The following is a 27,728-nucleotide window of genomic DNA, read 5'->3' as shown; positions in this document are numbered from 1 at the left end:
TTTTAGAACCAAAGACACCCCCAGATTGAAAGTGAGGGGGTGGAAAATCATTTACCATGCTAATGGACACCAAAAGAAAGCTGAGGTGGCAATCCTTATATCAGATGAATTAGATTTTAAACCAAAGACTGTAATAAGAGATGAGGAAGGACACTATATCCTACTTAAAGGATCTATCCAACAAGAAGCTCTAACAATTGTAAATATCTATGCCCCTAACATGGGAGAGGCCAATTATATAAGGCAATTAACAACAAAAGCAAAGAAACACATTGACAACAATACAATAATAGTGGGGGACTTTAACACCCCCTCACTGAAATGGACAGATCGTCTAAGCAAAAGATCAACAAGGAAATAAAGACTTTAAATGACACACTGGACCAAATGGACTTCACAGACCTATTCAGAACATTCCACCCCAAAGTAACGGAATACACATTCTTCTCTAGTGCCCATGGAACATTCTCCAGAATCGATCACATCCTAGGTATTAAATCAGGTCTCAACCAGTACCAAAAGATTGGGATCATTCCCTGCCAGTTTCCGACCACAATGCTTTGACACTAGAACTCAATCACAAGAGGAAAGTGGGAAAGAACTCAAATACATGGAGGCTAAAGAGCATCCTACTGAAGAATGAATGGGTCAACCAGGAAATTAAAGAAGAATTAAAAAAATACATGGAAACCAATGAAAATGAAAACACAACTATTCAAAATCTTTGGGATGCAGCAAAGGCAGTCCTGAGAGGAAAGTATATAGCAATACAAGCCTTTCTCAAGAAACAAGAAAGGTCTCAAGTACACAACCTAACCCTACACCTAAAGGAGCTGGAGAAAGAACAGCAAATAAAGCCTAAACCCAGCAGGAGAAGAGAAATGATAAAGATCAGAGCAGAAATCAATGAAATAGAAACTAAAAGAACAGTAGAACAGATCAACGAAACTAGGAGCTGGTTCTTTGAAGGAATTAACAAGATTGATAAACCCCTGGCCAGACTTATCCAAAGAGAAGAGAAATGACCCAAGTCAACAAAATCATGAATGAAAGAGGAGAGATCACAACCAACACCAAAGAAATACAAACAATTCTAAGAACATATTATGAGCAACTCTATGCCAGCAAATTCGATAACCTGGAAGAAATGGAGGCATTCCTAGAGATGTATCAACTACCAAAACTGAACCAGGAAGAAATAGAAAACTGGAACAGACCTATAACCACTAAGGAAATTGAAGCAGTCATCAAAAATCTCCCAACAAACAAAAGCCCAGGGCCAGATGGCTTCCCAGGGGAATTCTACTAAACATTTCAAGAAGAATTAATACCTTTCCTCTGAAACTGTTGCAAAAAATAGAAATGGAAGGAAAACTTACACACTCGTTTTATGAGGCCACCATTACCTTGATCCCAAAACCAGACAAAGACCCCATCAAAAAGGAGAATTACAGACCAATATCCCTGATGAACATGGATGCAAAAATTCTCACCAAAATACTAGCCAATAGGATCCAACAGTACATTAAAAGGATTATTCACCACGACCAAGTGGGATTTATCCCTGGGCTGCAAGGTTGGTTCAACATCCGCAAATCAATCAATGTGATACAATACATTAACAAAAGAAAGAACAAGAATCGTATGATCCTCTCAATAGATGCAGAAAAAGCATTTGACAAAGTACAGCATCCTTTTTTGTTCAAAACTCTTCAGAGTATAGGCATAGAGGTTACATACCTCAATATCATGAAAGCCATCTATGAAAAACCTACAGCAAATATCATTCTCAATGGGGAAAAACTGAGAGCTTTCCCCCTAAGGTCAGGAACGTGGCAGGAATGTCCACTATCACCACTGCTATTCAATATAGTATTAGAAGTCCTAGCCACAGCAATCAGACAACAAAAAGAAATCAAAGGCATCCAAATTGGCAAAAAAGAAGTCAAACTCTCACTCTTTGCAGATGATATGATACTTTATGTGGAAAACCCAAAAGACTCCACCCCAAAACTGCTAGAACTCATACAGGAATTCAGTCAAGTGGCAGGATATAAAATCAATGCACAGAAGTCAGTGGCATTGGGATGCCTGGGTAGCTCAGTTGGTTAAGCGTCTGCCTTCAGCTCGGGTCACGATCCCAGGGTCCTGGGATCGAGTCCCGCATCGGGGTCCCTGCTCCGCGGGGAGCCTGCTTCTCCCTCTGCCTCTGCCTCTCTCTCTCTCTCTCATGAATAAATAAATAAAATGTTAAAAAAATAAAAAAAGGAGTCAGTGGCATTCCTATACACCAACAATAAGACAGAAGAAAGAGAAATGAAGGAGTCGATCCCATTTACAATTGCACCCAAAACCATAAGATACCTAGGAATCAATCTAACCAAAGAGGCAAAGGATCTGTACTCAGAAAACTATAAAATACTCATGAAAGAAATTGAGGAAGACACAAAGAAATGGAAAAAGTTCCATGTTCATGGATTGGAAGAACAAATATTGTGAAGATGTCAAGGCTACCTAGAGCAATCTACACATTCAATGCAATCCCCATCAAAATACCATCCACTTTTTTCAAAGAAATGGAACAAATAATCCTAAAATTTGTATGGAACCAGAAAAGACCCCGCATAGCCAGAGGAATGTTGAAAAAGAAAAGCAAAGCTGGCGGCATCACAATTCCAAACTTCCAGCTCTATTAAAAAGCTGTCCTCATCAAGACAGTATGGTACTGGCACAAAAACCGACACATAGATCAATGGAACAGAATAGAGAGCCCAGAAATGGACCCTCAACTCTATGGTCAACTCATCTTTGACAAAGCAGGAAAGAATGTCCAATGGAACAAAGACAGTCTCTTCAACAAATGGTGTTGTGAAAATTGGATAGCCACATGCAGAAGAATGAAACTGGACCATTTCCTTACACCACACACAAAAATAGACTCCAAATGGTTGAAAGACCTCAATGTGAGACAGGAGTCCAACAAAATCCTAAAGGAGAACACAGGCAGCAACCTCTTTGACCTCAGCTGAGGCAACTTCTTCCTAGAAACATCGCCAAAGGCAAGGGAAGCAAGGGCAAAAATGAACTATTGGGACTTCATCAAGATAAAAAGCTTTTGCAAAGCAAAGGAAATAGTCCACAAAACCAAAAGACAACTGACAGAATGGGAGAAGATATTTGCAAATGACATATCAGATAAAGGTCTAGTATCCAAAATCTATAAAGAACTCATCAAACTCAACACCCAAAGAACAAAGAATCCAATCAAGAAATGGGCAGAAGACATGAACAGACATTTTTCCAAAGAAGACTTCCAAATGGCCAACAGACACATGAAAAAGTGCTCAATATCGCTCGGCATCAGGGAAATCCAAATCAAAACCTCAATGAGATACCACCTCACACCAGTCAGAATGGCTAAAATTAACAAGTCAGGAAACAACAGATGTTGGCGGGGATGCGGAGAAAGGGGAACCCTCCTCCACTGTTGGTGGGAATGCAAGCTGGTGCAGCCACTCTGGAAAACTGTATGGAGCTTCCTTAAAAAGTTGAAAATAGAGCTACCATATGATCCAGCAATTGCACTACTGGGTATTTACCCCAAAGATACAAAAGTAGGGATCCGAAGGGGTACATGCACCCCGATGTTTATAGCAGCAATGTCCACAATAGCCAAACTGTGGAATGAGCCAAGATGTCCATCCACAGATGAATGGATAAAGAAGAGGTGGTATATATATACAATGGAATATTATGTAGCCATCAAAAGGAATGAGATCTCTCCATTTGCAACGTCGTGGATGGAATTGGACGGTATTATGTTCAGTGAAATAAGTCAATCAGAGGAAGACATGTATCATATGATCTCACTGATATGAGGAATTCTTAATTGCAGGAAACAAACTGAGGGTTGCTGGAGTGGGGGTTGGGGTGGGAGGGATGGGGGGACTGGGTGATAGACACTGGGGAGGGTATGTGCTCTGTTAAGTGCTGTTAATTGTGCAAGACTGTTGAATGTCAGATCTGTACCTCTGATACAAATAATGCAATATATGTTAAGAAAAAAAAAGAAGAAGAAGAAGGTAGCGGGAGGGGAAGAATGAAGCGGGGAAAATCGGAGGCGTAGACGAACCATGAGAGACGATGGACTCTGAAAAACAAACAGGGTTCTAGAGGGGAGGGGGTTGGGAGGATGGGTTAGCCTGGTGGTGGGTATTGAGGAGGGCACATTCTGCATGGAGCACTGGGTGTTATGCACAAACAAGGAATCATGGAACACTTCATCTAAAACTAATGATGTAATGTATGGGGATTAACACAAGAATAAAAAATAAATAAATAAATAAATAAAATATAAACAAAAAACAAAAAAACAAAAAAAACCAAAAAACACAGCACATTGAGATACCACCTTAAAGAAGTTAGAATGACAAAAATGGACAAGGTGAGAAAAAACAAATGTTGTTATTTATTGCCACTGTTGGTGGGAAGGGAAGTTGGTACAGCCACTTTGGAAAACAGTGTGGAGGTTCCTCAAAAAATTACAACTAGAGCTACCCTATGACCCAGCCATTGCATTCCTGCATATTTACCCCAAAGACACAGATGTAGTGAAAAGAAGGGTCATATGCTCCCCAATGTTCATAGCAGCAATGTCCACAATAGCCAAACTGTGGAACGAGCCAAGATGCCCTTCAACAGATAAACGGATAAAGAAGATGTAGTCCATGTATACAATGGAATACTACTCAGCCATCAGAAAGGATGAATATCCAACTTTCACATCAACATGGACGTGACTGGAGGAGATTATGCAAAGTGCAATAAGTCAAGCAGAGATAGTCAATTATCATATGGTTTCACTTATTTGTGGAACATAAGAAATAGCATGGAGACACTAGGAGAAGAAAGGGAAAAATGGTGGTGGGGAAATCAGAGGGAGAGATGAACCATGAGAGTCTATGGGCTCTGATAAACAAAGAGGGTTTTAGAGGGGAGGGGGTGGGGGATGAGTTACCCCGGTGATGGTTATTAAGGAGGGTATGTACTGCATGGTGCACTAGGTGCTATAGGAAAACAATGGATCGTGGATTACCACATGAAAAACTAATGTATTCCATGGTGACTAACATAACATAATAAAAAAAGAAAAGAAAAGACTCCGAATCTCCAAGGAAATGTTGAAAAAGAAAAACAAAGTTGGGGGTATCACGTTGCCTGATATCAAGCTATATTACAAAGCTGTGATCAACACTACAGCATGGTACTGGCACAAAAACATAGAGAGCAAAGGAACAGAATAGAGAGCCCAGATATGGACCCTCAACTCTATGGTCAAATAATCTACAAAGCAGTAATAGATATGCAATGGCAAAAAAGGCAGTTTCTTCAATAAATGGTCCTAGGAAAATTGGACAGTCACATGCAGAAGAATGAAACTCGACCATTCTCTAACACCATACACAAAGATAAACTCAAAATGGATGAAAGACCTCAATGTGAGGCAGGAATCCATCAGAATCCTAGAGGAGAACATAGGCAGTAACCTGTTTGACATCACCCACAGCAACTTCTTTCAAGATACATCTCCAAAGGCTAGTGAAACAAAAGCAAAAATGAACTTTTGGGACTTCATCAAGATAAAAAGCTTGTGCACAGCAAAGGAAACAGTCAACAAAACAAAAAGGCAACCCACAGAATTGGAGAAGATATTTGCAAATGATACTACAGATAAAGGGCTGGTATCCAAGATCTATAAAGAACTTCTCAAACTCAACACCCAAAAAACAAATAATCAAATCAAAAATGGGCAGAAGACATGAACAGACACTTCTCTGAAGAAGACATACAAATGGCTAACAGACACATGAAAAAATGTTCATCATCATTAGCCATCAGGGAAATTCAAATCAAAACCACATTGGGATACCACCTTACACCAGTTAGAATGGCAAAAATGAACACGGCAAGAAACAAACAATGTTGGAGAGGTTGTGGAGAAAGGGGAACCCTCTTACACTGTTGGTGGGAATGCAAGTTGGTACAGCCACTTTGGAAAACAGTGCGGAGGTGCCTCAAAAATTTAAATATCGACCTACCCTATGACCCAGCAATTGCACTCCTGGGTATTCATCCCAAATATACAGATGTAGTGAAAAGAAGGGCCATATGCACCCCAAAGTTCATAGCAGCAATGTCTGCAATAACCAAAATGTGGAAAGAGCCCAGAAGCCCTCAACAGATGAATGGATAAAGAAGATGTGGTCCATATACACAATGGAATATTACTCAGCCATCAGAAAGGATGAATACCCAACTTTTACATCCACATGGATGGGACTGGAGGAGATTATGTTAAGTGAAATTAGTCAAGCAGCAAAAGTCAATTATCATGTGGTTTCACTTATTTGTGGAATATAAGGAATAGCATGGAGGATATTAGAAGGAAGGGAACAATGAAGGGGGGGATCGAAGGGAGAGATGAACCATGAGAGACTCTGGACTCTGAGAAACAAACTGAGGGTTTTAGAGGGGAGGGGGGTGGGGGGATGGGTTAGCCCAGTGATGGGTATTAAGGAGAGCACATACTGCATGGTCACTGTCTGTTGCACAAAAACAATGAATCTTGGATCACTACATCAAAAACTAATGATGTATTGTATGGTGACTAACATAACACAATAAAATCAAATTAAAGAAAAATAAAATAAAACGCTCAGTTTGTTTCTGCTATAAACATTGGGATGCATATGCCCTTTGGGTTAAAATTCTTGTGTTCTTTGCATAAAACCTAGTAGTGCAATTGCTGGATCACACAGTAGTTCTATTTTTAACTCTTAAGGAACTTCCATACTGCTTTCCACGGTTGATGCAACAGTTTGCATTCCCATCAACAGGTCAAGAGGTTTCCCCTTTCTCCAAATCTTCCCTAGCACCTGTTGTTTCTTGTGTTGTTAATTTTAGCCATTCTGACATGTGTGAGATGATATCTCATAGAATTTTTGATTTGTATTTCCTTGATGATGAATGATGTTGAACATCTTTTCATGTGTCTGTTGGCTATCTGTATGTCTTCTTTGGAAAAATGCCTATTCATGTTACCTTCCCATTTTTTAATGGGGTTATTTTTCAGGGGTCTTGAGTTTGATATTTTCTTTTTTTTTTTAAAGAAAAATATTTTTCTTTCTTTCTTTTTTTTAAGATTTTAGTTATTTATTTGACAGAGAGAGAGAGAGATAGCCAGAGAAGGAACAGCAGGGGTTTTGGGAGAGGGAGAAGCAGATTTCCACTGAGCAGGGAGCCTGATGTGGGACTTGATCCCAGGACCCTGAGATCAGGACTTGAGCCGAAGGTAGACTCTTAACGACTGAGCCACCCAGGCGCCCCTGATATTTTCTTTATAGATTTTGAATACTAGCCCTTTATCTGTAATGTCATTTGCAAATATCTTTTCCCATTCCACAGTTTGCCTTTTAGTTTTGTTGATTATTTTGTTTGCTGTGTGGAAGCTTTTTATTTTCATAAAATATCAATAGTTTATTTTTGCTTTTGCTTCTCTTGCTACTAGAGACATATCTAGAAATAAATTGCTTGCCAATGTCAAAGAGATGATAGCCTGTGTTCTCCTCTAGGATTTTTTTTTTATTATGGTTTCATATCTCACATTTAGGTCTTCTATCCACTTTGAATATATTTTTATGTATGGTATAAAAAAGTGGTCCATATTCATTCATTTGTACATTACTGTCCAGTTGTCCTAACATTTTTTGAAGAGACTTTCTTTTTCCCCATTACATATTCTTTCCCGCTTTGGTGAAGACTAATTCTCATATAGTTGTGGGTTCATTTTTAGGTTTTCTAGTCTGTTCCACTGATCTACGTATCAGTTTTTTTTGCCAGTACTATGTTGTTTTGATTATTGCACTTAAAGTCCGAAACTGTGATGCCTACAACTTTGGTTTTCTTTTTCAAGGTTCTTTGGCTGTTTGGGGCTTTCTAATAAATATTTTAGGATGGTTTGTTTTAGCTCAGTGAAAGGTGCTGGTAGCATTTTGATAGGGATTGCATTAAATGTGTAGTTTGCTTTGGGTAGTATAAACATTTTAACAGTATTTGTTCTTCTGATCCATGAGCATGGAATGTTGTTCCACATCTTTGTGTCATCTTTAATTTATTTCATTAATTTTTTATAGAGTTCAGAGAACAGATCTCTCAACTTTTTGGATAAGTTTACTCCAAGGTACCTTACTTACTTGCTCATTCATTCATTCATTCATTATTGGAACTGTAAATGGCTTTGATTCCTTAATTTATCTTTGTGCTGTTTCATTATTGGTGTATAGAAATGCAACACATTTCTGTATGTTGATTTTATACCTGTGACTTTTTTGGATTCATGTATCCCATTCTACCAATTTTTTGGTGGAGGCTTTGGGTTTTCTACATAGAATATCATGTCTTCTGTGATGAGCAAAAGTTTGACTTCTTTCATACCAATTTGGATGCCTTTTATTTCTTTTTGTTGTCTGACTGCTGAGACTAGGACTTCCTGTACTATGTTGGACAATGTGTTGAGAGTGGAAATCCCTGTCATGGTCCCAACATTAGGGGAAAAGTTTGTTTTTCCCCATTGAGGATGATATGAACTGTGGATCTTTCGTATATGACATTTACGATGTTGTAGTATGTTACTTGTTCCCCTACTTTCTGGAAGGTTTTTTTTTTTTTTTATCAAGAATGGATGCCCTATTTTGTCAAATGCATTATCTGCATCTATTGAGGGGTTCATATGGTTCTTTTCCTTTCTTTTATTCATGTGGTGTATCATGTTGATTTGCAGATATTGAACCACACCAGCAGTCCAGGAATAAATCCCATTTGATCATTGTGAATAATTCCTTTAATGTGCTGTTGAATTCCATTTGCTAGTATTTTATTGAGATTTTTTGCATCCATGTTCATCAGGGATATTGGTCTGTAATTCTCCTTTTTAATGGGATCTTTGCCTGGTTTTGGAATCAAGGTGGGCTGGCCTCATAGAATGAGTTTGGAAGTTTTCCTTCCATTTCTATTTTTTGGAACAGTTTCAGAAGAACAGGTATTAACTCATCTTTAAATGTTTGGTGGAATTTCCCTGGGAAGCCATCTAACCCTGGACTCTTGTTTTTTGGGAGATTTTTTTTATTACTGATTCAATTTCTTTGCTGATTATAGGACTGTTCAAATATTCTATTTCTTCCTGTTTCAGTTTTGATAATTTATATGTTTCCAGGAATTTATCATTTCATCCAGGTCGCCCAATGATTTGACATATACTTACTCATAATATTTTCTTATAATTGTATGTATTTCTGTGGTGTTGGTTGTGATATCTCCTCTTTCATTCAGGATTTTAATCATTTGTGTCCTTTTTCTTTTCTCTTTGATATCTCTGGTTAGAGGATTATGAATGTCATTAATTCTTTCAAATAACCAGATTCAACAAGGCCCTGCTTACATCCCAAAAGCCCATAATTCCATTTGTAATGGTCCATTCCCCTTAGATCAACACTATCCAGCTCCTCACCCTCACTCACCTGATCTCCATACCTCCAATGTTGCTCTTCTCCAATTGATTCCCACTGATTTAACTTTTCTACAATCCAAGTGTGGTCATTTTATTATCATTTGTAAATACCTGGTCACAAAAAGGCAAGAAATGAGGCTAAAGTGAAGGAGGAAGGAGGTGCTATTAGGACATTTCTCTCCTGCTTGGTCAACCACCTGAACTTTGCTCATGGTGTTCCTTTTCTGTGGCATCATGTCCTTGCTCCTTGAGCAAGAGCCATGGTCTCAGCCTCCAGTACTCATATGAAGGTAACATCTAGTCACCATTCAACACTGTGATCTAGGGTCTCCATTCAGCCTCTTTGTTTGGCTGAACTCACTGTAATAGGTAGAACTGATGTGTCCTGATCAGCTGCACCCTTTCCACCTGAGCCTCAAAGCAATTTATGTATTTTATCATAACTCTTTGCACAACTACACCTACAGATTATATTCCTTAGGGATAGTAGATCTGTTATTTATATGTTAAATTCACTTAGCTATTAGTTATTTTTTAATTATAGCATAAGACATGTTTTTTGAGTAAATGAAGGACTGAAAGTTTGATGTTCTTCCTCTGCTTGTTTGTACAATAAGTTACATACTTCAAATTTCAGGTCCAATACCACCTTATGCTGGAAAGCTTCCCTAAGCCCTCCTTCTTGGGGTTGTTTTTCCCACAGTACTTTCTACCACAATGGGCTAATTATTTCAGAGAAGGTAACAGCCACTGGATGTCTTCGGGTTTGGAACCTAAAGAACAAAATCACCCTAATTAAACACAGGCCAACACCTGGATTGTTGCAGTAATGATCAGCCATGTTAACTTGTGTACAATTTCCAAGATTTGTCACTTACACTGCCACCATGCAGCCAGGACACATTTTTAAAATAGACAGAAGTCCGATCCTTTATGTTTTATTCTTAAGTAATTTCAAATTTATCTAAAGTTAGTATGAATAATAATAGTACAATTAACACTCATATATCTTTGCCTAGATTCTCCTATAAGTTTATACCCCATTTGGTTTATCACCTCTCTCTCTATCTCTCTTTCATCACTTACACAGCTTATGATCTTTGTTTCCAAATATTTCATTATGTATTTTTTAAGAATATGAATATTCAGAAAAATGTAACATGGCTACAATACAATTATACAAATATTCTGAATGCAGAAGTGTAAAAAGGAAGAGATTTCCAGTTTATTCCTTCAAAAGGGACAAATACGTGATGGCACATCATGTTATAAGAATCTGAAGAAAAACTTTGGTATAAGGTCCTAAAGTTTTACTTTGTAGAGTGAAGAAAAAAAAAAGTACAAATATTGCCTACTTCATAGTTTCCTGTAAAACAGATCCCACATTCAACATTTTTTTTAGAGCCCTTGTGACATCCTTATTTCTAAGACTATAAATTAAAGGGTTTAGAACAGGAGTGAGTATAGTATAAAAGACAGATACAATCATGTCCTTCTCAGGGGTGTGGTAGGAGGTGGGAAGCATGTAGGTATAGACAGCAGCACCATAGAAGAGGATAACCACCATCATGTGGGAAGAACAAGTGGCAAAGGCCTTCTTCCGTCCCTCTGCTGAGTTCATCCTGTGGATGGTGAAGAGGATGAAAGAATAGGAGCTTGAAATGACTGTCACAGGGATGAGGAGCATGAGGACACAACACAGGTACATGAGTGTCTCATAGAGGGAAGTGTCTGAGCAGGAAAGCTTCATTACAGCAGGGACCTCACAGAAGAAATGGTGGATCACCCGGGATCTGCAGAAGGGGAAGGTCATGGTGACGGGTGTGAGCATAAATCCATCCACAGATCCCAGAAGCCAGGAGGAAGACACCAAGAGGAGACACACCCTATGGTTCATGAGGATAGGATAACGGAGTGGATGGCAGATGGCCACATAGCGGTCATAGGCCATGGCAGCAAGAAGAAAAACTTCTGAACCTCCTAGTGTCAGATAGAGAAACATCTGCATCCCACACTCAGGGGCTGAGATCTGTTTCACACCCATGACCTGGTCCATGAGCATCTTGGGCACAGTGACAGAAATGTACATCACATCCATGAGAGACAACTGGGTGATAAAAAAGTACATGGGGTTATGAAGGTGAGCATCACAGTGGATCAGAAGGATCAGGATTGTGTTTCCAGACAAGGCCATCAGGAAAACCACAAAAATGATCATAAAAAGAAGAGTTGGGTGTTTGGATTGACTGAAGAGTCCCACTAGGTCAAAATCTGATTGTCCAGTATGGTTGGCCACCCAAGTGGTATTATCCATTGGATTTCACCAGGATCACCAAGGAGAATTATGGAGTTAATAGATCACTCATGGGATATGACCACCTGAAAAAAAATGTTTAGTGAACTTGTGTGTGTGTGTGTGTTGTCATGTTTATACACAGCAACCATGTGTGTTAATACAGGGAAATTCCAAGGACCTGTAAATTGTAGGATTATAAGTTACCTGTAATTGAACAAATTTACTAGAAATCTAGGAATTCACATAGTCAGTCAAAAATATTGGTACCTTAGGGCACCTGTGTGGCTCAGTTGGTTAAGCCTCCAACTCTTGACCAGGGCATGATCTCAGGGTCATGAGATCCAGCTCCGTGTTAGGATCAACACTTAGCAGGGAGTCTGCATGAGATTCTTTTTCTCCCTCTCCCTCTGCCCCTCCCCCCTGCTCCCTTTCTCTCTCTGTAAAAAAAATAAATAAATCTTTAAAAAAATATTGGTACCTTAATAATTCCACTACTGGGTATGCATTTCCCCAAATAAAGCAAAAACACTAATATACGGACTTCTGTTTATTTTGTTTTTTTTCAAACGTCATGTGATCTCTTAAAGTTTTTATTTAAACTCCAGTTATTTGACATACAGTGTAATATTGGTTTCAGGTACACAATATAGTGATTCAACACTTCCATACAATACCTGGTGCATACCAGAACATGTGCACCCTTTAATTCCCATCACCTATTTAACCCATTCCCCTTCCATGTCCCTTTGGTAACCATCAGTTTGCTCTATTTTACTTCTCTCTCTCTTTTTTCCCTTTGCTTTTTTGTTTAGCTTATTAAATTCCACATAGAAGTGAAATCATATGTCATTTGTCTTTCTCTGATTGACTTATTTTGCTTAGCATTATACTGTCTAACTTCATCCATGACCATGCAAATGGCAAGATTTCATTCTTTCTTATGGCTAATATTCCATTGTATATTTATATATGCACCTCTATTCTTATCACAGCATTATTTACAATAATCAAGATATGGAAACAATCTAATTGCCCATTGATAGATGAATGGATTAGAAAAAAGTGGTGTGTGTGTGTATATTCCATACAGACAGTGAAGTATCATGCAGCCATAAAATCCATAACATTGTGCCCATTGTTACAACACAATGGGCATAGATGGTATTATGCTAAATGAAATAAGTCAGACTGAGAAAGACAAATACCACATGACCTCACTCCCATATGAGGAATGTAAAAAGAGAAATGAGTGAAAAAAAAAAAAAAGCAAAACCAGATCTGTAAATACAGAGAAGTAACTGATGGTTGCCAGAGAAGAAAGTGGTGGAGCAGTGACAAAATGAGTGAAGAAGATTGGGAGATACTGTCTTCCCGTTATAAAATAAATAAGTCACAGGAATATAAGGCTCAGCATAAGGAATATAGTCCATGACAAAGAATTTTTATTTTATTTTTGTATTTTTTCTTCATTCATTTTTATTTATTTTTTTAAAAATTTGAGTATAGTTTATAATGTTCCATTAACAAGTTTACTCACCATGCTATGTTCATCAAAATATAACTACCATCTGTCCCATTACATTGCTATTACAATATCATTAACTATATTCTTTATGTTCTTTTTATTCCTGTGACTTATCATTCCATAATTGGGGGCTTGTATCTCCTTCTCCCCTTCACCCATCTTGTCCCACTCTTCATCACCCTGATAATGTTTTGTGACAGATGGTAGTTACACTTGTGAGCATATAATAACTTTTAATCAGAGAGGGAAACAAACCATGAGAGACTCTTAACTCTGTGAAACTGAGGGTTGCTGGAGGGGAGGTGGGTGGGGGTATGCGGTAACTGGATGATGGGTATTAAGGAGGGCATGTGATGTGATGTGCACAGGGTGTTATATGCAACTTACAAATTATTGAACACTGCATCTGAAACTAATGATGTACTGTATGTTGGCTAATTGAATTTAAATTAAAAAAGGATATTGGTAACTTATAATATTTCCACAGTTCAAGGTTTTGAGAATTCCTGATGATAGTGTTGTTTATCAATGAGTATGGAATATTGCACAATCACTGCCCTTTGAAAACATGGAAAGTGAATCATTTAAAAAAAGAATAAAACCCCTTATTTCTATAGTTTTTTGTTATGGAAGTCAAAATGGAATCAACCTCCATGGTTTAAGGATCCAACTGGATCTTAAAAACTGTTAGAGATATATTCCAGGTACAAAAGATTTAGAAAGTAACTGACACATGATTTGGGGAGTAATCATACCACAAGTTTGAATCTCCTTTGTGATGTTCTGTGTTTGTGTGGAGTAAGCCATGCATCCACGGGAACAGATGGGGTCCTCACCAATGGTCAGCACCTTAGATATCCTAGGAACATCAATTTAAGAGTCCATACTTTGAGTCTGGACTATGACTGTGGGTCCAGGTTATCCTCTATCCACCATTCTTTTGACCACTTTGCATAAAAAGAGGATAATAAAGTTAGGTCTAAATTATGTTCAGTATTAAATTATGTAAAATAATAAAAATGCTTAGACATTATCAGTTACAGATGAGTAAGTACATATATTGTTAAAGAGTTAAGATCTACAATAATTATTGTACAGATTCTGTGTAAGAGATGGCTGTTACCACTTTCGTTTTATGATATAAGATGAATTACTCCTGTTTGCCAGTTTTAGTATCTATTCATACACACAAGGATTTGGATTTGATAATTTCTGTAGTCACAGAATATATACTATACTATACTATACTATACTATACTATACTATACTATACTATACTATAAATGTGTATATAATATAATAATAATAATAATATATTATTTTATATATCTATATCTATATATCTATCTCTATCTCTATCTTATTTTAACTCTATTTAAACAGATCTTTAAGGAGAATCCTACCTTAATTTTGTCTATATAGCATCTCCAACTTCATTTACCTAAAGCTCCTACCATTTATTCTAAATTTAAGGGGAGAGAGCTAGCATTTAGAAGATCATTTTCATTTACAAGACAAGTCTTTAGTTGTTTTCACAAGCATCATCTACTTTATTGTCTGTAGTAACCAATTTTTCATGGAAACTGAGAACAGAGAGAAAAACTGAACAACAATGAATTGTTTCTGACTCAAACTCAATTCCCCTTCCTGTGTCTAGCTACTCAAAGCTTACATGTGTGTTAAGTACTAAAGACAAATAAAATAAATTTGAAATTGGTTACAGTGAAAGAGGTCACAGTCTGTGTATTCAAGCAAAATAGTGTGTGTGTGTGATTTAAAGTATAATTTTTAAATAGCTCAAAATAGGGGCGCCTGGGTGGCTCAGTTGGTTGAGCGACTGCTTTCGGCTCAGGTCATGATCCTGGAGTCCCGGGCTCGAGTCCCGCATCGGGCTCCCTGCTCGGCAGGAAGTCTGCTTCTCCCTCTGACCCTCCCCCCTCTCATGTGCTCTCTCTCTCAAATAAATAAATAAAATCTTTAAAAATAAATAAATAAAATAAAAATTAAATAGCTCAAAATAAAAAAGAACAATAGAAAAATACATCTGTCCTTTCTGAAAAGAATCAGTAATAACTTCTTTTACTTTTTCTCTTATGGATATTAAAATTTTACTTTTCGGTTTCTGAAATGTTAAATTTTAAAAGTCCTTACCAACATAAAAAGAAATATTGGCTCTTCTGTCTAGGAAAAGTTTAGAAGTGGTTTCAAATCAGGGATATTTCAGGAATAATCACTAATTTTCAAAATATTCTATGCTTTTATAATGATTCCAAAGAGTAATTACAATATTCATCTTATTAAGAGTCCCTAGTTCTTGGATGCTAAAGCAGTAGACAACACTGAAAATTAATTTAATGCCGTAATATAAATATCCAACAAATCTGATACACATTGCATTAAAAATATAATCTGTCAAATTCCACACCTAATGGTAGATGAAAGCTGACTTCTGTGCAAAATTAAAACAGTCCAATAAAAGCAAAACATTCTCCTTTCTGAGTCAATATTTGTGGTGAAAATGAAACAAATATTTATTGCAATTTAGTAAAAGAGAATGCCTGGGATCAAGCTACACTGAACAGCCCACCTGGCACACCAGAGAGACAAAGGAATGCTGTCTGTACCATGTAAGATAATTAACCTTATTTTTCTGTATTATTTTTTCTATATCATTTTTTCTATTTCTATATTATTTTTCCGTATCCAATTTATTGAGTTTAATATAAACAGAACAGTGCAGTACTTAATTTGAAGAGTTATTAATAGTGGTGGTATAATAACATCAAATTTTTATTTGAAGCTGACAGCAGATTTTTTCTATTGCTTTACCGTATTTGATTCCCCAAGAGTTATTTTACTCATCTTATTTTCTCCTTTTACAAATTAAATAATTCAGATTGTGAGGTCATTTGCCTAGCATCACATAATATACCTGGGAGAGGACTTGTGTCTCTATTCAGATGCTGGGGCCCAGAACTCAAAATGCTGTCCTAGCTTTCTAGAACATTATCTTCCCTCCACAGCCTACAATTTGGGTATAATCCCTTACTGTCAGTTATATCTAAGAAACATAAATATAATTGAGACATTTGTTTCACTTTTCTAACTATCAGAAATAATTCCCACCCAAAGTAAAATCAGCCTCATTTCTTTTGTAAAATTTCAGCCTCAAGAAAACAAACACATCATCCAATAATATAGGAGGAATATGTACTCTTTTGCCCATACATAATGGAAATAAAAATCCATTTCCTAGTACGTTGAAGTAAGTTATTGTTACATGAAAGATTCAATTAAAAAAAGGCTCCTCTTGATGAGCACAGAGAAATGTATAGAATTGTCGAATATATATGCGTATATATATTCGACTATATATATATAAAACACTGTATGTTAATTATACTTGAATTAAAAATCATATTTGCTTTTATTTATAAAAATAGAGTAAAATGAGGAAATATGGTCAAGAATTAATAGCATGTATCAAAAGGAGAACAAGTTGAAAACAATAATTACCCTTTTGCTCCTACAGTTCTTTCTATATGATTGAACTCAGCATCAGATGTTGCTGCAGCTCTTATTCACCTGAAAAATGGAGTGTGGCCATGGTTAACAGTATAAAGAACAACAGGACAGTGACATCATCCTGGTTTTACTATGCCCATTATGGGAGTTGATGAGGTTTGCTATTGAGAAATTCCTTTTGGGACTTTGAAGAATGCAATTAAGAGACCTAACAACAACAGAAAGATAATAGGTAACTATGTTGCACTGTTCTGTTTCTCTCCTCATGTCTTTTTAAAATCTTTTCTTATTATTAACTGGAAATCTTAGCCAATATTAACAGTAATCTCAAATTTCACCATCATCAGTAACATCTTATATATGAAATAGATGCCAGGCTTTATGTGGCCTTAGCCTTTTCTATATTATAATATATATTTTTTACATTGTGTATATCTATCACCACTTAATTTCAAGAGTATTGTATGAAGTATTGGTATAGTTCTCTTGTCTTTCACTGATGCAGCATCTGAGGCTCAAAAACTAAATGATGTATCAACATCTTTTATATGGGAATTTTGAGAAAAGATGGCGTAGGAGTAGGGAACCATATTCCAACTGGTCCCCGGAATTGAGCTGGATATCTACAAGACCGCTCTGAGCACCCACGAAATCAGCCTGAGATGTAAGAAAATCTGGATCTCTACAAACAGAATATCGCAGACAGTTGGTTTCAAGGTACGAAGCTGGGAGCTGTGATTCCAGGGACAGATATCAGATGATAAACAGCAGCAGGAGGGAGCCTGGCCATGGGGATTGTATACCAACGGTGAGCGACAACCTGGCGTGCTGGGGATGGGCACAGGCTCAAAGACCAGTAGGGGCTGGGAAAGGACTTTAAGGCAGCCCCCAGGATGGAAACACGGAGTGGCGGGGTTGCACAGGTGAACTGGGAGAGGCTGGCGGTTTTAGAAGCAGGAAGGGTAGAGACATGCCCCGACCTGGAGGCAGGACTGGGGGTGCTATGGAGGGGCACACAACCCAGGATGCTGCAGTTTATAGCAGCACGGACAGAAACAGAGACAGTGTGGCCTGGAGAGCTCACTGAAGAACAGACTGCGGTCTCTCTGCTCTGAGGCAGAGGGTTGGAAACGGTCTCTTCTGCTCTGACTCTCAGAAGAGATGCAGAAAGTCACCAGGGAAAGCCGCCAGAGAACAAAAGCCCCCAAAAACTGATTCCCACTGAGTCCATCCCCCACCATAGGGGGGCAGGGCAACTCTGCCCAAACAGGGTTGCCTGAGTAACAGCACCGCAGGCCACTCCCGCAGAAGACAGGCTGGGAAAACAAGAGGCCAGCAACCCTAAGGTCCCTAGAAAACAAGTGCATCTTGCTTGGGTTGTGATCAATAATTTGGACTCTATACATTCCCTCAAACGCCCATCAACAGAATGACTAGGAGCAGGAACCCCCAAAATAGAAAAGACTCAGAGATTATGAATTATGTCGCAGATTTACAAATGGATGCAGATATAACCAAGATGTTGGAGACAGAATTCAGGCTAGCAATTGTGAAGACAATAGCTAGAATGGAGAAATCTATTAATGACAACATAGAGTCTCTAAGGGCAGAAATGAAAGCTGAATTGGCAGAATTTTAAAATGGAGATCCAAACTAATCTAGATAATCTAACAGCTAGAGTAAGTGAGGCAGAAGAACGAATCAGTGACCTGGAAGACAATATAATAGATAAAAAGGGAAAAGAGGAGGCCAGGGAAAAACAACTCAGAATCCATGAAAATAGAATCAGAGAAATAAGTGACACCATGAAGCATTCCAGTGTCAGAATTATTGGAATCCCGGAGGGGGTGGAGGGAGAGAGAGGACTAGAAGATATATTTGAGCAAACCATAGCTGCGAATTTCCTTAATCTGGGGAATGAAACAAACATTCGAGTCCTAGAGGCAGAGAGGACCCCTTCCAAGATCAAGGAAAACAGGCCAACACCCCGGCATGTAATAGTAAAACTCGCAAATCTTAGAACCAAGGAAACCATCTTAAGGGCAGTTAGGGGGAAGAGATTCCTTATGTACTGAGGGAGGAACATCAGAATAACGTCAGACCTATCCAATGAGACCTGGCAAGCCAGAAAGGCCTGGCAAGATATATTCAGGGTACTAAAGGAGAAGAACATGCAGCCAAGAATACTTTATCTGGCAAGGCTGTCATTTAGAATGGATGGAGAGACAAGGAGCTTCCAAGGCTGGCAGGAATTGAAAGAATATGTGACCACTTAGCCGGCCCTGCAAGAAATATTAAAGGGGGTTCAATAAAAGGAGAAAGACCCCAAGAGTGATATGCAACAGAAATTTACAGGGACAATCTAAAAAACAACGTCTTCATAAGCAACATGATGACCATTAATTCATATCTTTCAATAATCACTCTCAACGTCAATGGCCTAAATGCTCCCATAAAATGGAACAAAGTTGCAGATTGGATAAAAAGACAGGACCCATCCATATGCTGTCTACAAGAGACTCATTTTCAACCTAAAGATACATCCAGACTGAAAGTGAAGGGATGGAGATTCATCTTCCATGACAGCAGACCTCAAAATAAAGCTGGGGTAGCAATTCTTGTATCACACAAATTAGATTTTAAACTAAAGTCTGTAGTTAGAGACACAGAAGGACACTATATCATTCCTAAAGGGTCTATCCAACAAGAAGATCTATCAATTGTAAATATCTATGCTCCCAACATGGGAGCAGCCACCTAGATGAGCCAACTATTAACTAAAATAAAGAGTTATAGTGATAAAAATATGTTAATTTTAAAAGACCTCATTACTCCACTCTCAGCAATAGATCATCTAAGCCGAAAATCAATAAGGAAACAAGAGCTTTGAATGATACACTGGACGAGATGGACCTTATAGATATATACAGAACATTCCACCCTAAAACAACAGAATACTCATTCTTCTCGAGCGTGCATGGAACTTTCTCCAGAATAGACCACATACTGGGTCACAAATCAGGTCTCAACCAATACCAAAAGATTAAGATTATTCCCTGCATGTAGTCAGACCACAATGCTTTAAAACTGGAACTCAATCACAAGACAAAATTTGGCAGAAATTCAAACACTTGGAAGCTAAAGACCACTCTACTCAAGAATGTTTGGGGCAACCAGGAAATCAAAGAACTTAAACAATTCATGGAAATCAATGAGAACAAAAACACATTGGTCCAAAACCTATGGGATACTGCAAAGGCGGTCCTAAGGGGGAGATACCTAGCCATTCAAGCCTCACTCAAAAAAACCAGAAAAATCCCAAATTCACCAACTAACTCTACACCTTAAAGAACTAGAGAAAAAGCACCAAATGATGCCTAAGCCACACATTAGAAGATAAATAATTAAGGGTAGAGCAGAGATCAGGGCGCCAGAGTGGTTCAGTCAGTTAAGTGGCTGCCTTCGGCTCAGGTCATGATCCCAGAGTCCTGGGATCGAGCCCCGCATTGGGCTCCCTGCTCAGCGGGAGAGCCTGCTTCTCAGTCTCCCTTAGCCTGCTCTGCCTACTTGTGCTCTCTATATCTCTGTCAAATAAATAAATAAAATCTTAAAAAAAAAAAAGACTAGAACAGAGATCAATGACTTGGAAAACAGAAACACAGTAGATCATATCAACAAAACAAGAAGTTGGTTTTTTGAAAGAATTAATCAGATCGATAAACCACTGGTCAGACTTACCCAAAAGAAAAGAGAAAGGACCCAAATCAATAAAATTAGGAATGAAAGGGGAGAGATCACGACTAACACCAAGGAAATAGAAACAGTTATTAGAAATTATCATCAACAACTATATGCCAATAAACTGAGCAATCTGGATGAAATGGAGGCCTTCCTCAAAAGCTATAAGCTGCCAAGATTGAAACAGGAAGAAATTGACAAGCTGAAAAGGCCAAAAACCGGTAAGGAGATGGAAGCAGTGATCAAAAACCTCCCCCAAAACAAGAGTCCAGGGCCTGATGGATTCCTTGGGCAATTCTACCAAACATTCAAAGAAGAAATAATAGCTCTTCTACTGAAGCTGTTTCAAAAAATAGAAATGGAAGGAAAACTTCCAAACTCATTCTATGAGGCCAGCATTACCTTAATCCCCAAACCAGGCAAAGACCCCATCAAAAAGGAGAATTTCAGACTGATATCCCTGATGAATATGGGTTCCAAAATCCTCAACAATAGGATCCAACAATACATTAAAAGGATCATTCACCACGACCAAGTGGGATTTATCCCCAGGATACAAGGGTGGTTCAACATTTGCAAATCAATCAATGTGATAGAATACATTAATAAGAGGAGAGAGAAGAGCCATATGGTCCTCTCAATGGATGTAGAAAAAGCATTTGACAAAATACAACATCCTTTCCTGATTAAAACTCTCCAGAGTATAGGGATAGAGGGAGAATTCCTCAAGTTCATAAAATCCATCTATGAAAAACCCTCAGCGAATATCATCCTCAATGGGGAAAAGCTGAGAGCCTTTCCCTTACGATTAGGAACACGTCAAGGATGCCCACTCTCGCCACTATTGTTCAACATAGTACTAGAAGTCCTAGCAACAGCAATCAGACAACAAAAAGTAATAAAAGGTATTCAAATTGGCAAAGAAGAAGTGAAACTCTCTCTTTTCACAGATGACATGATACTTTATGTGGAAAACCCGAAAGACTCCACCCCCAAATTACTAGAACTCATACAGCAAATCAGTAATGTGGCAGGATACAAAGTCAATGCACAGAAATCAATGCAACTGTAGAAGAGAAAGTAGAGACACGATTCCATTTACAACAGCACCAAAACCCATAAGATACCTCAGAATAAACCTAACCAAAGAGGTAAAGGATCTATACTCTAGGAACTACAGAACACTCATGAAAGAAATTGAAGAAGACACAAAAAGATGGAAAAATATTCCATGCTCATGGATCAGAAGAATAAACATTGTTAAAATGTCTATGCTACCCAGAGCAATCTATACCTTCAATGCCATCCCTATCAAAATTCCAATGCCATTTTTCAAAGTGCTGGAACAAACAATCCTAAAATTTGTATGGATTTAGAAAAGACCCTGAATTACCAAGGAAATGTTGAAAAAGAAAAACAAAGCTGTGGGAATCACGTTGTCCGATTTCAAGCTGTATTACAAAGCTGTGATCACCCAAGACAGCATGGTACTGGCACAAAAACAGACATATAGACCAATGGAACAGAATAGAGAACCCAGATATGGACCCTCAACTCTATGGTCAAATAATCTTCGACAAAGCAGAAAAAAACATGCAATGGAAAAAAGACAGTCTCTTCAATAAATGGTGTTGGGAAAATTGGACAGCAACATGCAGAAGAATGAAACTTGACCATTCTCTAACACCATACACAAAGATAAACTCAAAATGGATGAAAGACCTCAATGTGAGACAGGAATTCATCGAAATCCTAGAGGAGAACATAGGCAGTAACCTGTTTGACATTAGCCACAGCAACTGCTTTCAAGATACATCTCTAAAAGCTAGTGAAACAAAAGCAAAAATGAAATTTTGGGACTTCATCAAGATAAAAAGCTTGTGCACAGCAAAGGAAACAGTCAACAAAACCAAAAGGCAACCCACAGAATGGGAGAAGATATTTGCAAATGACACTACAGATAAAGGGCTGATATCCAAGATCTATAAAGAATTTCTCAAACTCAACACCCAAAAAACAAATAATCAAGTCAAAAAATGGGCAGAAGACACGAACAGACACTTCTCTGAAGAAGACATAGAAATGGCTAACAGACAGATGAAAAACTGTTCATCATCATTAATCATCAGGGAAATTTCAATCAAAACCACATTAAGATACCACCTTACACCAGGTAGAATGGCCAAAATGGACAGGGAAAGAAACAACAAATGTTGGAGAGGTTGTGGAGAAAGGGGAACCCTCTTACACTGTTGGTGGGAATGCAAGTTGGTACAGCCACTTTGGAAAACAGTGCAGAGGTTCCTCAAAAATTTAAAAATAGAGTGACCCAATGACCCAGCAATTGCACTCCTGGGTATTTACCCCAAAGACACAGATGTACTGAAAGGAAGGGCCATATGCACCCCAATGTTCATAGCAGCATTGTCCACAATAGCCAAACTGTGGAAAGAGCTAAGATGCCCTTCAACAGATGAATGGATAAAGAAGAAGTGGTCCATATATATAGTGGAATATTACTCAGCCATCAGAAGGGATGAATACCCAACTTTTACATCCACATGGATGGGACTGGAGGAGATTATGCTAAGTGAAATAAGTCAAGCAGAGAAAGTCAATTATCCTATGGTTTCACTTATTTGTGGAACATAAGGAATAGCATGGAGGACATTAGGAGAAGGAATGGAAAAATGAAGGCGGGGGGGGGAATCAGAGGGAGAGATGAACCATGAGAGACAATGGACTCTGAGAAACAAACAGGGTTTTAGACGGGAGTGGGGAGGGGGGATTCGTTAGCCCGGTGATGGGTATTAAGGAGGGCATGTACTGCTTGGAGCACTCTTTGTTATATGAAAACAATGGATCATGGATCACCACATCAAAAACTAGTGATGTATTGTATGGTGACAAACATAACATAATAAAATTTTAAAAAATTAAAAAAATATATTTATTTGACAGAGAATGGAGAGAATAAGCAGGAGGAGTGGCAGCCAGAGGGAGAGGGAAAAGCAGGCTCCCCAATGAACAGGGTGACTGACTCGAGGCTTGATCCCAGGACCCTGAGATCATAACCTGAGTTGAAGGCAGGTGTTTAACCAACTGAGCCACCCAGGCATCCCTTGAATTTACCTTTAATGTTATCTGGCTCTGGATTTCTGTTTGCTGGGAGTATTTTGATCACTGATTCAATTTCATTGCTGGTAGTGGGTCTACTCAAATTTTCGATTTCTTCCTCATTTAATTTGGGAAGATGTATGTTTATAGGAATTTATCCATTTCTGTTAGATTCTCTAACTCATTGGCATATAATTTTTCATACTACCCTCCTATAATACTTTGTATTTGCATGGTGTTGGTTGTCATTTCTCCTTTGATTTCTGATTTATCTGTGTCCTGTCTCTTTATCTTTCTTTTTTGTTTCTGATGAGTCTAATAGTTCATCAATTTTGCAGGTCTTTCAAAGAATGAGTTCCTAATTTCCTTGATTTCTTCTATTGTTTTGTTTCTAATGTGTTCATTTCAGATCTAATCTTTGTATGTCCTTCCTTGTACTAGTTCTAGGTTTTATTTGCTTTTCTTTTTCTAGGTTCATTTTGTAAGGTTAGGTTGTTCATTTGAGGTTTTTCTTGCTTTTTGATAGGTCTTTATTGCTCTAAATTCCCACTTAGAAGAGTTTTGCTACATCCCCAAAACTTTGGACTGTTGTGTTATTTTCATTTGTATTCAAATATTTTCATTATTTCATCTTTGTTTTCGTTGTTTAGGAGAATATTATTTAACCTCCATATTTTTGTGATCTTTTAGATATTTTTGTGGTTGATATCCAATTTCACAACAGTGTGGTTAGAAATGATGCATGGTATGACTTTAGTATTTTTGGGATTGTTGTTCTTGTTTTGTGGCCTAACAAGTGATCTATTCTGGAGAATGTCTTATGCGAACTTGAAAAGAATGTGTATTCTGCTGTTTGAGGATAGAAAGTTCTGAATCTATCTGTTAGTTCCATCTGTTCCAATTTGTCATTCACAGCCACTGTTTTCTTGTGTATTTTCTATTTGGATGATCTATTCATTGATGTACGTAAGTATTAAAGTCTCCTAATATTGTTGCTTTTTTTGTAAGTTTTTATTTAAATTCCAGTTAGTTAACATACAGTGCAAATTAGATTCACGTATACAATATGGTGATTCAAAACTTCCATACAACACCCAGTGCTTATCATAAGTGTATTCCTTAATCCCCATTACTTATTTAACCCATTCCCCAACCGCTTCCCCTCTGGTAACAATCAGTTCCATCTTTAAAGTTAGGAGTCAGTTTCATGGCTTGCCTCTCTCCTTTTTTCCTTTTTCTCATTTGTTTTGTTATTTTAATTCCACATACGTGAAATCATATGGTATTTGTTTTTCTCTAACTGACTTATTTTGCTTACATGAATACTCATTAGCTCCAGCCATGTAGTTGCAAATGACAAGATTTCATTCATTTTTATGGCTGAGTAATATTCTATTGAATATATATATACTACTTCTTCATCCATGCATCACTTGATGGACACTTGAGCTGTTTCCATAATTTGGCTATAGTAGATAATGCTGCTATAAACATTGGGATGCATGTGCCCCTTGGATTAGAATTCTTGTATTCTTTGGGTAAAACCTAGTAGTACAATTCCTGGATCACACAGTAGGTCTATTTTTAACTTTTTGAGGAAACTCGATACTCTTTTCCAGGATGGATGCACCGTTTGCATTCCCACCAACATGTTAAGAGTTTTCCGCTTTCTCCACATCTTCCCCAGCATCTGTTGTTTCTTGTGCTGTGGTTGTTTTATTTTATTTTTTGTTATGTTAATCACCATACATTACATCATTAGTTTTTGATGTACTGTTCCACGATTCATTGTTTGTGCATAACACCCAGTGCTCCATGCAGAACGTGCCCTCTTTAACCCATCACCAGGCTAACCCATCCTCCCACCCCCCCCAGAACCCTCAGTTTGTTTTTAAGAATCCATCTTCTCTCATGGTTCATCTCCCCCTCCGATTTTCCCCCCTTCATTCTTCCACTCCTGCTATCCTCTTCTTTTTTTTTTCTTAACATATATATTAATGTATTATTTGTTTCAGAGGTACAGATCTGTGATTCAACAGTCTTGCACAATTCACAGCACTCACCATAGCACATACCCTCCCCAGTGTCTATCACCCAGCAACCCCATCCCTCCCACCCCAACCCCCACTCCAGCAACCCTCAGTTTGTTTCCTGAGATTAAGAATTCCTCATATCAGTGAGGTCATATGATACATGTCTTTCTCTGATTGACTTATTTCGCTCAGCATCACACCCTCCAGTTCCATCCACGTCATTGCAAATGGCAAGATCTCATTCCTTTTGATGGCTGCATAATATTCCATTGTGTACCACATCTTCTTTATCCATTCATCTGTCGATGGACATCCTGGCTCTTTCCACAGTTTGGCTATTGTGGACATTGCTGCTATAAACATCGGGGTGCATTTGCCCCTTCGGATCACTACATTTGTATCTTTGGGGTAAATATCCAGTAGTGCAATTGCTGGGTCGTATGGTAGCTCTATCTTCAACTTTTTGTGGAACCTCCATACTGTTTTCCAGAGTGGCTGCACCAGCTTGCATTCCCACCAACAGTGTAGGAGGGTTCCCCTTTCTCCACATCCCCACCAACATCTGTCGTTTCCTGACTTGTTAATTTTAGCCATTCTGACTGGTGTGAGGTGATATCTCATTGAGGTTTTGATTTGGATTTCCCTGATGCTGAGCGATGTGGAGCACTTTTTCATGTGTGTGTTGGCCATTTGGATGTCTTCCTTGGAAAAAAGTCTATTCATGTCTTCTGCCCATTTCTTGATTGGATTCTTTGTTCCATTGGTGTTGAGTTTAAGAGGATCTTTATAGATTTTGGATACTAGCTATTCGGGGTCTTTTCTGGTTCCATACAAATTTTAGGATTATTTGTTCCATTTCTTTGAAAAAAGTGGATGGTATTTTGATGGGGATTGCATTGAATGTGTAGGTTGCTCTAGGTAGCATTGACATCTTCACAATATTTGTTCTTCCAATCCATGAGCATGGAAAGTTTGTCCATTTCTTTGTGTCTTCCTCAATTTCTTTCATGAGTATTTTATAGTTTTCTGAGTACAGATCCTTTGCCTCTTTGGTTAGATTGATTCCTAGGTATCTTATGGTTTTGGGTGTGATTGTAAATGGGATTGACTCCATAAATTCTCTTTCTTCTGTCTTGTTGTTGGTGTATAGGAATGCCACTGACTTCTGTGCTTTGATTTTATATCCTGCCACTTGACTGAATTCCTGTATGAGTTCTAGCAGTTTTGGGGTGGAGTCCTTGGGGTTTTCCACATAAAGTATCATATCATCTGCAAAGAGTGAGAGTTTGACTTCTTCTTTGCCAATTTGGATGCCTTTGATTTCTTTTTGTTGTCTGATTGCTGTGGCTAGGACTTCCAATACTATGTTGAATAGCAGTGGTGATAGTGGGCATCCCTGCCACGTTCCTGGCCTTAGGGGGAAAGCTCTCAGTTTTTCCCCATTGAGAATGATATTTGCTGTAGGTTTTTCATAGATGGCTTTCATGATATTGAGGTATGTAACCTCTATGCCTATACTCTGAGGAGTTTTGATCAAGAAAGGATGCTGCACTTTGTCAAAAGCTTTTTCTGCATCTATTGAGAGGATCATATGATTCTTGTTCTTTCTTTTGTTAATGTATTGTATCACATTGATTGATTTGCAGATGTTGAACCAAATGTGCAGCCCAGGGATAAATCCCACTTGGTCGTGGTGAATAATCCTTTTAATGTACTGTTGGATCCTATTGGCTAGTATTTTGGTGAGAATTTTTGCATCCATGTTCATCAGGGATATTGGTCTGTGATTCTCCTTTTTGATGGGGTCTTTGTCTGGTTTTGGGATCAAGGTAATGGTGGCCTCATAAAACGAGTGTGTAAGTTTTCCTTCCATTTCTATTTCTTGGAACAGTTTCAGAAGAATAGGTATTAATTCTTCTTGAAATGTTT

General features: G+C 38.1%; 1 protein-coding gene across 1 annotated transcript; it reads right to left on the bottom strand.

Annotated features, from left to right (window-relative positions):
• Nucleotides 1–10,916: 10,916 nt before the first annotated feature.
• On the bottom strand, nucleotides 10,917–11,879 carry LOC110581167 (olfactory receptor 2T29-like). Its single transcript, XM_021690926.2, has one exon. The coding sequence runs from the start codon at nucleotides 11,877–11,879 to the stop codon at nucleotides 10,917–10,919; it is 963 nt and encodes a 320-aa protein (XP_021546601.2).
• Between the last annotated feature and the right edge of the window lie 15,849 nt (nucleotides 11,880–27,728).

Source organism: Neomonachus schauinslandi, chromosome 7 (assembly GCF_002201575.2).
Source record: "Neomonachus schauinslandi chromosome 7, ASM220157v2, whole genome shotgun sequence".
Taxonomy (NCBI): domain Eukaryota; kingdom Metazoa; phylum Chordata; class Mammalia; order Carnivora; family Phocidae; genus Neomonachus; species Neomonachus schauinslandi.
This window is presented reverse-complemented; position numbering and strand designations above follow the sequence as displayed.

Bases quoted from the DNA above. Each gene is read 5' to 3' on its own strand.
- LOC110581167 (XM_021690926.2), bottom strand. From the start codon at position 11,879: ATGGATAATACCACTTGGGTGGCCAACCATACTGGACAATCAGATTTT.